Source organism: Macaca nemestrina, chromosome 3, assembly GCF_043159975.1.
Source record: "Macaca nemestrina isolate mMacNem1 chromosome 3, mMacNem.hap1, whole genome shotgun sequence".
Classification (NCBI taxonomy): Eukaryota; Metazoa; Chordata; class Mammalia; order Primates; family Cercopithecidae; genus Macaca; species Macaca nemestrina.
In genome coordinates this window covers 131,161,903-131,173,471 of record NC_092127.1, presented here as the reverse complement: position 1 = coordinate 131,173,471, position 11,569 = coordinate 131,161,903, and the positions used below count along the sequence as shown (strand labels likewise).

General features: G+C 33.7%; 1 protein-coding gene across 1 annotated transcript in view; it reads left to right on the top strand.

Annotated features, from left to right (window-relative positions):
• Positions 1 to 646: 646 nt before the first annotated feature.
• Positions 647 to 11,569, top strand: part of LOC105463608 (transmembrane serine protease 11F) — a 77,524-nt gene continuing 66,601 nt past the window's right edge. Inside the window, exon 1 of the mRNA XM_011710816.2 lies at positions 647 to 706. Within this exon, the coding sequence (XP_011709118.2) occupies positions 696 to 706 (11 nt within the window). The 5' untranslated portion in view covers positions 647 to 695. The remainder of the gene's footprint in view (positions 707 to 11,569) is intronic.

Here is an 11,569-nt window from a genome sequence, read left to right as displayed (position 1 = left end):
ATGGACAAAGTTATTCCTAATAATAAGAAAGAAGAAAATACATTTTTGCTTTTGTTATTTACCTTCCTTTTGGGTAAATGAATTGTTTCAATACATTTTATTATATTTAGAGCTAAAATGGACAGTATTAAGAAAAGCTAATACAGTCTTGCCATTTTCCTCAGGAGGAAGGTAAGTCCCAATAAGCTGAATAAAGGCTGAGACAGGTGCCCTGGTTCATAACGTAGGTCTTCTCCGCTCCACTACACCTTGTTATTCCCTCAAAGGGAAGAGACAGAACATTTCTAATGAACAAATAAGTGCTATCAGTGTGCTCTAGTGTGCTTTGTTTTGTCGGTTTTTTTTTTTTTTTGGAAAGCAAACTGGGGCCACACCTCAATGCTTATCATACTTCCCCAACTGGAAAAGTGTGGTCTTCTGAATCATCACAAGTTGCACATTCTGAGCCCTCTACTACTTGGAGCTTCTCTATGCGGATACTGACAATTACTTCCCTGTGTGGAGCCAGCTGGCACAAAATTGATCATGTTCTTGTTCTTATCAGGCTAGAAGACTGCATACTTCACTCAGTAAACCTGTCAAACTTGTTTCCTTTCTTGTTGCCAGTGACTGTCATTATTTTGCAGCCTCCCAGTCCTAACCTGCTGATACAGATCAGATGGTGACTGAATAGAAGCTGCCCTAGTCCTGGGTTCATGATGTACGCGTAAGTATTCAGCTTTTCTCAGTAAAGGTTATCAGTGGGGACAGAGGTTTACAATTCCTGAGACATGTAGTACAAATGTTGGCTGGTGGAGATTGATTTAAACATTAGAGTTTTAATGTGTGTTATTGTATTTATACTAAAGTTCTATTGTTGTTGTTTTTAAATATCAGAATTTTTTTGAACAACAGAGGCCAGTGTGGTGTTTTTTTGTTTCTAAATAAAAGAAATGGAAGTGATATGAGGTAATAAGTTAACTATATTAATATTTAAAACATTTAGAAAAACCTATACTTCAAAGAGTAAAGTGTTTAATATAGCCCATTTAGTTACTTTTCCATGTTCCATAGCATGATATACATTTTTATCATATGTTGCTTATTGAAGTATATTCTGGGAAAATTAAATACAAATTTAAGAGGAGAGTCTATTAAAATTTTTATTTGTTTAACTCTAATAGAAAGTATGATAGCAGTGAGGTTATTGTATATATCATGAGTGAAATGATTACAATTAAAATACTCATATGTAAAAAGTTATCAAATTAACAAAATCTAGACTCTGTGTCATAATTGAACTCCAAAATAATAGATCAATTATTGAATTTAAGGTAAATAAATTTGTATTATATATTTATGTTAGGTAATATTCAGGCTATAGTTTTATAGACTTCAAAATGAATAATTGATATTTGATGAAGGATTTCATTCAAATTGTGCTAAGTCTAGCCTTGTTTCTTAAAAAGGTTCTTGATCTTTCTACAGACACAGATTTCCTACGTGTTCTGCACTGACTGATGTTTCCAACTTAATCATGATTTTGTGATAATTTTAATCGTTCAGTCATTTGATTTTGTCTTCAATTAACCTAAATACTTAAAGCCTGTAGGCTCTGGCACTCTTAAATGATGAGTGTTCCTGCCCTCCCTAATTTACTTTCAAATGACAGCATGAGCCTGAGGAAGATTGTCCATTTCATGCATAAATCTCCCATATAGACCCCGTCATGATAGCATAATATAGCATATTATCTGTACTTCTTACTAAATACAACAAAGAATATTTCTTATTTATCAAGATAAAGACAGAATAAGATAAATTTTACAGTAGAAAAACTTTTATATTTAACTATCATTCATATAAATATGATATGCTCAAAATTTCTGTAAAAAATTAGCAAACATTTTGAAGTTCTCTTATTTTAAGTTATTTCAGAATTCTTCAGTATGTGTTTTCTATCAGCCTGGTTCTCCTCTTCCCAACTTATGGCATCATCTCTAAACACTCACTTTTCCACCCTGAAAATATCATTACAACATGAAATTTCTATATTGAAGCCTCATCAGCTTTGATCCAGAGTTTATTAGAGTTCTGAGGATTTTTTTGTTTTATTTTTAAGTTGACATATAATAATTCTACATATTTATGGGCTACAGTATAGTGCTATTTCAATACCTGTAATACATAGTAATCAGATCAGAGCAATTAGCGTATTCATCATCTCAAACATTTATTATTCTGAGGCTTTAAAATATTCTTGCTAAATTAGATTTCAAATCAGATCTGCTTTTAAAACAAATATTCTGTCAAAAAATATAGATTGTGTATAAAGATAAGAAGCTTAGACAGTGGGTTTATTGAATTCATTAGTAAAGGTATTTTGCCCAAGGGATCTAGTCTCAAAGAATGAATTAGTCAGATAGACTATAGCTTCTTAGCAAAAGCCCTGTCTTTCTCATTTTGGTGAAGTAGAAAGAGTACCAGCGTTTAGATGTGTTCAAGATCCAACTTTGGACTCACTTGTCTGGTACTTCTCAAGACCTCACATTTATCTGTGAAATGTGGGGAAGGTTTATAAATAAATGAATGAGGGGAGGGATTGTCACCATTAATGGGCCTTGAAGTAATATTTGTGGATAGCTAAAAGCAATTTTTGGTTTATTGGTTTATTCTTTGGTTTATTTTGGTATTATTCATTTGTTGTTGGTATATTTAAACTGTAATAAAATAAGATTTGTATTAATTTTGTTATTTTTTTCTATATCTTAAGTATTCGTATAAATATTATATTATGGATATATGATTCAGATTCAGATTCAGATATATGAGTATGTGCACCAGGCCATGATGTTGAAGATTTCTAACTGTGGGTTATGGTCAAAAATATTTTTTAAAACACTGCGTTAGATAGCCCTGGAGTCTTTTTGAATGCTTAATTCTATGATTTCAAAGAGTTAATAGCTAGTTAATATGGAGAACATATTAGCATTCTTAAGGCACTAGAGAACTGTTTAAATTATCCCACATTGTAGGTTATTTAAGTGTTTTTCACGGGTCCCTGTGTTTGGTGCCCTCTGCAAGTGAGGCAGAGATAAGAGAGATGCTTATCTTTGTGATGAGGCAAATCAATAAGCCACATTCTGATGGCACATTGTGATCAATGGGAAAAAACAAATACTGACATGCTGCTATAGGGGTGCACATTCAATTTCATAAAAGCTTCTTTGAATACGTAATAACTGTGTTTAATTTTTGAAAGCAAGCAGAATTAGTAGTAGGAGAAAGATGGTATTCTGAGTTGAGAGAACATAGCCCTTGCAAGGGTCATGAGACTTGAGATACACTCACAAACAGATGTTGGAAGTTGTTAGATAAAGCTGAAGTGATCATTCTGACTATGAAGGGCCTTTTGCACCAGGTTAAATTTCCATACTACAAAATAAAAGTTGATTTAAGCAAGAGGAAAAAATGATAATGCAATTTAGAACCATTGGAGTATAACAGGGCAGCTTGGTGGTGCTATTGTCACTTTTTGCAGAACTAAATGAAGGGCGTGGCAGAGAGACTGCCTATGTATTTGTTGTTTCCTCTGCCTAAAATGAATGTTCTTCCTGACATTTAGTGAGACCCCATGGTCTTCCTTCAAGATATAACAAAGTTGCTGTGAAATTGTTCTCCTACCTTCACATCTTAATTGTTCCTGAAGTACAGGTGCCCTGTCTTCAAACATATGTAACGCATTGTGTATACTTCTGTTGGCACTCCTCTATTTGTATGCTAATTTGTTTTCATTTATATGTCTCTGCTTAAACAGAGAGCTCCATCTCTTTATTGTTAGTGCCAAACACATTGCCTGTCACACTGTAGACTCTCAACATTTGTACATTGACTTATGATTACATATGGCTAAAACCAAAGAACAGATACTGAGGAAAGAGGAAAGGTTAGGAGTAAATGAAAATTTCACGGTTTACTGTTTATTATGTGTCTATGTATGCACATAGCTTATGTATCTTCTTAAAGAAGGCCTGTGAGATATTTGAGATTCAGTAATTCAGAAAGTAAGTACAAAGCTGAAAATTAGAGAGAGTGTACTTTAAGTAAACTTAAGTTGTGGTGCTGATAGAGATTTATTGTTGAAGAGATAAAAACATCAGATAGATACTTATAGACTAGATTTTAAAGTTTCATTTATTCATTGATACAACAAATAATTTAGCTTATAGTATACTAGTAGCACATTATACACATATGTATATATCTACATATGTTATATGTAGACATATGTGTTGTGTATATATATCCTGTGTGTATATACACATATAAGATGCATATAAACAAATACACACATACACACATATATGAATAAAATAAACAGAATCTCTACTTTTATGGTGTTTATAACACTGTAGGAGGAAGAGGAGGAAACACGATAAATAAGCAAATATATATGAATTATGACTTTGACAAGTATAAGGTAAACATTTTGTACTTTTTCCAAAAAAGGTTGCTAATTCACTTTATTTCTTTAATGGCTAGCTTTTTAGAAAGTAGATCTCCAGTTTATGTAACATTTTACTGCCTATTTTTGTTTATCTGCTGGAAAATGAAAGCTAAATTTCTGAAATGCATTTTGAAAACATTAAATACTGACATAGCTTCCCATTGCACTTAAAGAAGTCTTGGGAAGATCTAAGTAGGACCTCTTAACTCTATAAAACAAATGTAGGAAGACAGCATGGAAACCAGATCTTGACCAAGAAGATAAGTCTGTGTTGCTTTAAGCAGTTATTTGCAGTAGTCTTTAAAAAAGGATATTGTGTCTTTGGAGTGTGGGACTGGGTGTGTTAGGGTAGTGAATGGATATTTAGGGACAAATAGCAAGAAACTTTTTATATGCTTGGATCATACAAGCATTATAAGGGTTCAATATTTATTATGAAGCCTTGTCAACTTAGCATTTCAGGAATATTTATATTCAAAATCCAGATTCAAAACTAAATTCAAAGAACAGTCATATTCAAAATCCAGGTTCAAAACTCAATTCAAGGAACATTCATATTCAAAATCCAGGTGCTAAACTCAATTCAAAGACAAATCAGAGATATTTGCATGTGCTGTTTCAGATTCTGTGTATTATATTTTCTTCCAGTATCATATATGACTAAACTTTGACTCTTAAGTAATTTTCTGTAGTTAGTCATTATTTAAAATGTATTATTGACTTGTCTTTAATTTTTTTGCAAAGTTAGAAAATTTTATAATTAATTGATTACTGCTTAAAATTTGAATGTAGAGTATTCTGAAGAATTCAACAATTTATATAGCATTATTATTAGTTGATGGGAGCAGCCCACATATTCAGTACTTTATATAAAATAAAAATAATTTAAAATATAGCTATAAAAATATTTAGTATAATCTACAAGTGGGAACCATATGAAATTGCCCCATTTGTAGGTTAAAAAACCATTGAATACAGGCAATTTCATATGTTTCAAGTTTATGGAGTCTTTTCCTGGTCTTGTTTTATTTTTTGTAGAATATAATATATGGAATGATCAATGCAGCATTCAGAATTCCTGATTTTCAAACTAAGTATCAAGGATTGAAAAGTCTTTTGTACTAGGTAAAAAAAAAAAACAAAAGCTGGTTTAGATACTTAGAATGTCAAACTACTTTGAAGACACATTCCAACAGGTAAGATAAGATAAAAGCAAGCTGGCAAGCATTCACTTCTGAAAATAGAAAAAAAAAAAAACCAAACAACTCAGTGCAAAACAGAGTGTAGGGTGTGTCTAGATACTATTGTAAGCAAAAAGAAAAACACAAAATCTAGTTAATCGTTTGATCTACAAGGTACCAAACAACTTGCCTTAACTCTTACATCTACTACTCTTATGCCCACCGACAGACTGTGGTATTTGCTTTGCACTGCTTGTTTTTATAATTAGGCAAATAAACCTGAACAGGCAGAAGGACCCCAGATGAATGAGGCCTTTAGTGTATTACACTGATGTCAAATAACAAGAGAATCAATGAATCAATACAAACTAAAATAACCTACAGCTTCATCTTTTTCTGTAAGACTGCAGTTTCTACTCAGTTGCCCGAGTTTTGCTCTGTCATGATCGCTGCTCATTGCAACCTCTGCCTCCCAGGCTCAAACAATAATCCTCCCACTTCAGCTTCCGGAGTAGCTGGGACCACAGGCGCACACCACCACGCACAGCTAATTTTTTGTATTTTTGGTGGAGATGGGGTTTTTCTCGATCTCCTGAGCTCAGAAGTGCTGGGATTATAGGTATGAGGCACCATGCCCTTGGCCCCTACAGCTTTATCTTGATAAAGTTTTTTTTTTTTTAGATGAAGTCTCACCCTGTCGCCCAGGCTGAAATGCAGTGGTGCAATCTCAGCTCATTGCAACCTTCGTCACTCGGGTTCAAGTGATTCTCCTGCTTTAGACTCCTGAGTAGCTGGGATTACAGGCGTGCACTATCACTCCTGGCTAATTTTTGTATTTTTAGTAGAGACGGAGTTTCGCCATATTGGCCACGCTGGTCTCGAACTCCTGACCTCAGGTGATCTACCTGCCTCAGCCTCCCAAAGTGCTAGGATTACAGGCATAAGCCACCATGCCTGATCTTGATAAAGGTTTTTAACAATAGATTCAATATAAGTTATTTATGATACTGCTATCTTTAACACTAAATTCATTATTTCAGTCATATGTATAGACTTGAATAGATTGTAGAGGCTTGTTAAGGATTGAGTTTGCCATATTAGCATAGACACCACCTTGAAACCACGTCAACAGTGTCATCTACCTCTCCTCTCTAGCAAATCAGTGAGACATTTCCTGTCCTACTGTGGCCCTACTGCCTACCTTCCCCTCCCTTTTATCATTCATTCTTCCGTAATCATCTTGCTTTGTGGTGGTTAGTAGGCCCAGATTATACTTTAATTTCCAATCTCAAACTTCAGTTACTTTGGATGGTACTTGGCCATGATTTCTGCTGGGTAAAGGAAAGATCAATTTATTTTGTTTCATAGCTTGTATATCATATCACTTTAAAAATTATTAACTCATGGGATGTTGTGGTTGGGCTCTTGGGATATTATCAGTTAAAAATGGTTGAGACAAGCACCTTCACTTTTTCACAGAATGGGCAGAATCTTTTTCAGTAAAGTTAACTCAAGAAATGTATCCTCTTTAGATGATATAGACTTAGATTTCTTGACTTTCATGATTTATTTTTTTGGGCAACTAATTCTTGCTTAGGACTGCTCTTGTGTTCTTTACTTTTTGATCTAATAAGAGCAGCAAGAATTTAGTCAGTGTGTACTACTTCTTAAAAACTGCCGAAATCATTAATTTCTTCTCATTTTAATTCATTTAGCTGCTTAGCTACCATATTTCTCCTACTGACAACAGCTTTTAGAAGAACGTGAAACATTACTTACAATGAAACTGTGGCAACACAGAAGATAATGGATTATTAGCTGCTCTCTTCTTTTGTATTGTGGGGATTTATTTACCCTGACTCTCTTAGGGCATTATCTGGAAATCTGAATGGCTAAGATAGACTTGCAGTTCATTATCAAGGAACATAGTAAAGGCAACTGTGACTATGTTCTTATCTCACTACCCAACTTGAACAAACTGAAGTAGGTATTTCTGAAAATGGTAAGTCAGAGTTCAGACTAAAGCGTCATTCTAACATTCCCTCAAAAACATTTTTTTAAAGTGGATTAGGAATTCAGGCAGCATTAATGTGCATATGTCTAAACTAATAAAAATAAAGTGTTCTATATTCATGATTGCCTTTCTGGAAGTAATTTTTTTTTTTTTTTTTTTTGAGACGGAGTCTCGCGCTGTGTCACTCAGGCTGGAACTGGAAGTAATTTAGTAAATGTTAAGTAAGATGAAGTTTTTCATTCAACAGGCATGTATTAGGAGTTGTTCTAGATAGATGCCTGGTAGTGGTTTATCTGCTTGAATTATGTGTTATCTGTGCATTAGAATAAATGACATAAACATTATTTAGAATGGAATCTACCTATTAGAATTGCATTTTCTTTGATTCATATGCTAATATTGAGAAAACTATTTTTTCATTAATAATGTTTAACTGCTTAGGAGAAAATACATGAAAGCTAGATTCCAAATCCCTCTGTATACTTAATGAAATATTGGTATTATCGTTCATACAGCTATGAAATAAGCTTTTTTTTTTTCTGGCTGTAATTATTTTTCAGTATTTTATCTGTAGCCAGATACAGTACTATAATAAATTAATGGATTTTCATGCAAATAGAGAAGTAAATTTCTATTGATCTACTTATGGAAATAAAAGTAAGGTCTATCATATGAAATTCAATAATAGAATTTTAGGTATTCTTACACAGACAAAGCTTAATACTTACATTGTTTTAACTATACACACGGTTTGTAAGGTATTTTTCGTTTAAAGCTCAACAGTTAAAATGTAATTATTCTGTGTTATCCTATACTATATCGTATATCTTTTAAAACATCTTGAGAATTAGGTGACTTTATAATAACAATTAGGTCTTAATGTATCACTTAATACATACTCAAATCTTCAAAAATAAAAAAAAGTGGTTATTTAAAAATTATAAATCTTAGGAAATAGCATTTGGGTTGTTTTTTGAGTTAATTGGGCAATGATAAGGCCACTTGGCATTAGAGGGGAGCATTCCAAGAATGAGAAGCTCTCAAAGGTCTTCGTATGCAGCACTCTAATGTACTCATTACCTCTTTCACACATGACCCTTTAGAAATGTGACAGGCAAATTCTGGGACATGTTAATTTTGTTTATTTAATATGCAGATTATATTAGCTGTGAACATTGCTGATCACATCTCTCTAGGACAATTATATCTTAATCATAGCTCCTCCCCCTGAACTGGATTGCAAAATACCACTGAAATACAAATATTTAAATCAATCATACAGGAAGCTAAGTGAAGAACACTGGCTGCTTATTGAAAACAACTGTGTTTTAAAATTTATTTTTATGTATTTAGTTACTTATTTTGCCAGAAACTGCATAGCCATAGCACATTATGTTTAGCCTCCATGGTATATATATATATAAGATAAAATAAAACTGGTGTTTATTATAAATTGAAATGTATTATCATTAATATAACTTTGAATAGGAAACAAAATATTGAATTATTTCTAGGAATAGCATACCAAAAATATTCAACATCAACAAGTAATATAACATATTTTTCAGAAGAGAGTGTACTGGACAATTTATGAATTCTTTTTTTTTAAATTTTTTATTTTATTTTATTTTTTTGAGACGGAGTCTGGCTCTGTCACCCAGGCTGGAGTGCAGTGGCGTGATCTCGGCTCACTGCAAGCTCCGCCTCCCGGGTTCACGCCATTCTCCCGCCTCAGTCTCCCGTGTAGCTGGGACTACAGGTGCCCACCACCAAATCCAGCTAATTTTTTTTTTTTTTTGTATTTTTAGTAGAGACGGGGTTTCACCATGTTAGCCAGGATGGTCTTGATCTCCTGACCTCGTGATCCACCCGTTCTTTTTCAGTCACAATTTTAATTCTGCTTTTGTCTCCTTAGATGTTTTCCCATACTCAGTCACAAGTAACAGAATTTGATTCCTCAAGAAACATTTTACGGGCTCTTAGATGTGGGTGGTTAAAATTATTTTGGTTGAAACAATTGAAATTGAGTTTTAAAAAACACAATTAATTGAGAGGCCATTGAGATATCTCATAGAGCAAAAAAAAGAATAGACCTAAGAAGTATGGATCCAGCCAACTGGTGTGGAGCATATAGAAGGGGAGGTGAGACTTAATACATGCACACCCTGAAGATATTGAAGTTTCTGTTCCAGACCACTGCAATAAATATCACAATAGTGAGTGCTACAAATTTTTTACATATCCCAGTGCATGTAAAAGTTATGTTTACACTATACTGTGGTCTACTAAATGTGCAAAAACATTATATCTAAAAGAAGCACATACCTTAATGAAAAATACTTTATTGATGAAAGAAATGCTAACAATCATTGGAGCCTTCAGTGAGTTGTAATCTTTATGCAGGTGAGGATCTTGCCTTAGTATTCATGGCTGCTAACTAGTCATGGTGGTGATTGCTGAAAGTTGATGTGCTGTGACAATTTCTTAAAATAAGACAATGAAACTTGTTTCATCAATTGACTCTTTCTTTCAGTAAAGATTTTTCTGTAGCATGTGATGCTGTTTGATAGCATTTTGCTCAGAGTAGAACTTTTTTTCAAAGCTGGAGTCAGTCCTCTGAAATTCTGCCACTGCTTTATCAACTAAGCATACATATTATTCTAAATCCTTTCGTTTCATATCAACAGTGTTCACAACATTTCACCAGGAATAGTTTCTATCTCAAAAAACCACTTTCTTTGTTCATCCATAAGAAGCAACTCTTCATCTGTTCAAGTTTTATCATGAGATTGCAGCATTTGAGTCATGTCTTCAGGTTCCACTTCTAAATCTAGTTATCTTGCTTTATCCATTACATCTGCAGTTACTTCCTCCACTAAAGTTTTGAACCCCTCAAAATTATCCATGAGGGTTGGAATCAATTTCTTCCAAATTCCTGTTAATTTTGATATTTTCACCTTCCCTCCATGAATCACAGATGTTCTTAGTGGCATCTAGAATAGTAAATCCTTTCCAGAAGGCTTTCAGTTACTACTATGAGAGCTATAGTCTTATCAATGTATTTCTTAAATAACAATACTTGAAAGTCATAATTCCCCTTGATCCATGGGCTGCAGAATATACTGCTGTTAGCAGGCATGAAAACAACATTGATCTTCAGAGCTCTGGGATGACCAGATATGCATCGTCTATGATCAGTAATATTTTGAAAGGAATCTCTCTTTTTTTGGAGCAATAGGTCTCAACAGTGGGCTTAAAATATTTGGTAAACCACGCTGTAAACAAATGTTCTGTCATCAGGCTTTGTTCTTCCATCTATAGAGCACAGGCAAAGTGGATTTAGCATAATTTTTAAGGGCCCTAGAATTTTTGGAATGGAAATGAGTGTCGGCTTCAACCTCAAGTCACCAACTGTATTAGCTCCTAACAAGAGAGTCAGCCTGTATTTGAAGCTAGGCATTGACTTCTCCCCTCTAGCTATGAAAAGTTGCCTACATTGAAAGTCTATTATTTAGTTCACCCACCTTTATCAGGTATCTTAAGTAATCTTCTGGATAACTTGCTGAAGATTCTACATCAACACTTACTGCTTTGCCTTGCACTCTTATGTTATGAAAATGGTTTCTTTCCTTACGTCTCATGAACTAACTTCTGCTTGCTTCAGAATTTTTGTTTGCAGCTTCCTCACCTCTCTCAGCCTTTATAGAATGAAAGAATTAGAGTTAGGGCCTTGCTTTGGATTAGACTTTGACCTTAACACATGTTATGTGTGGCTGGTTTGATCTTCTATCTAGCCCACAAAACTCACTCCATATCAGTAATAAGTCTGTTCTACTTTCTTATCATTTGTTTATTCACTGAAATAACACTTTTAATTTACTGAAAACT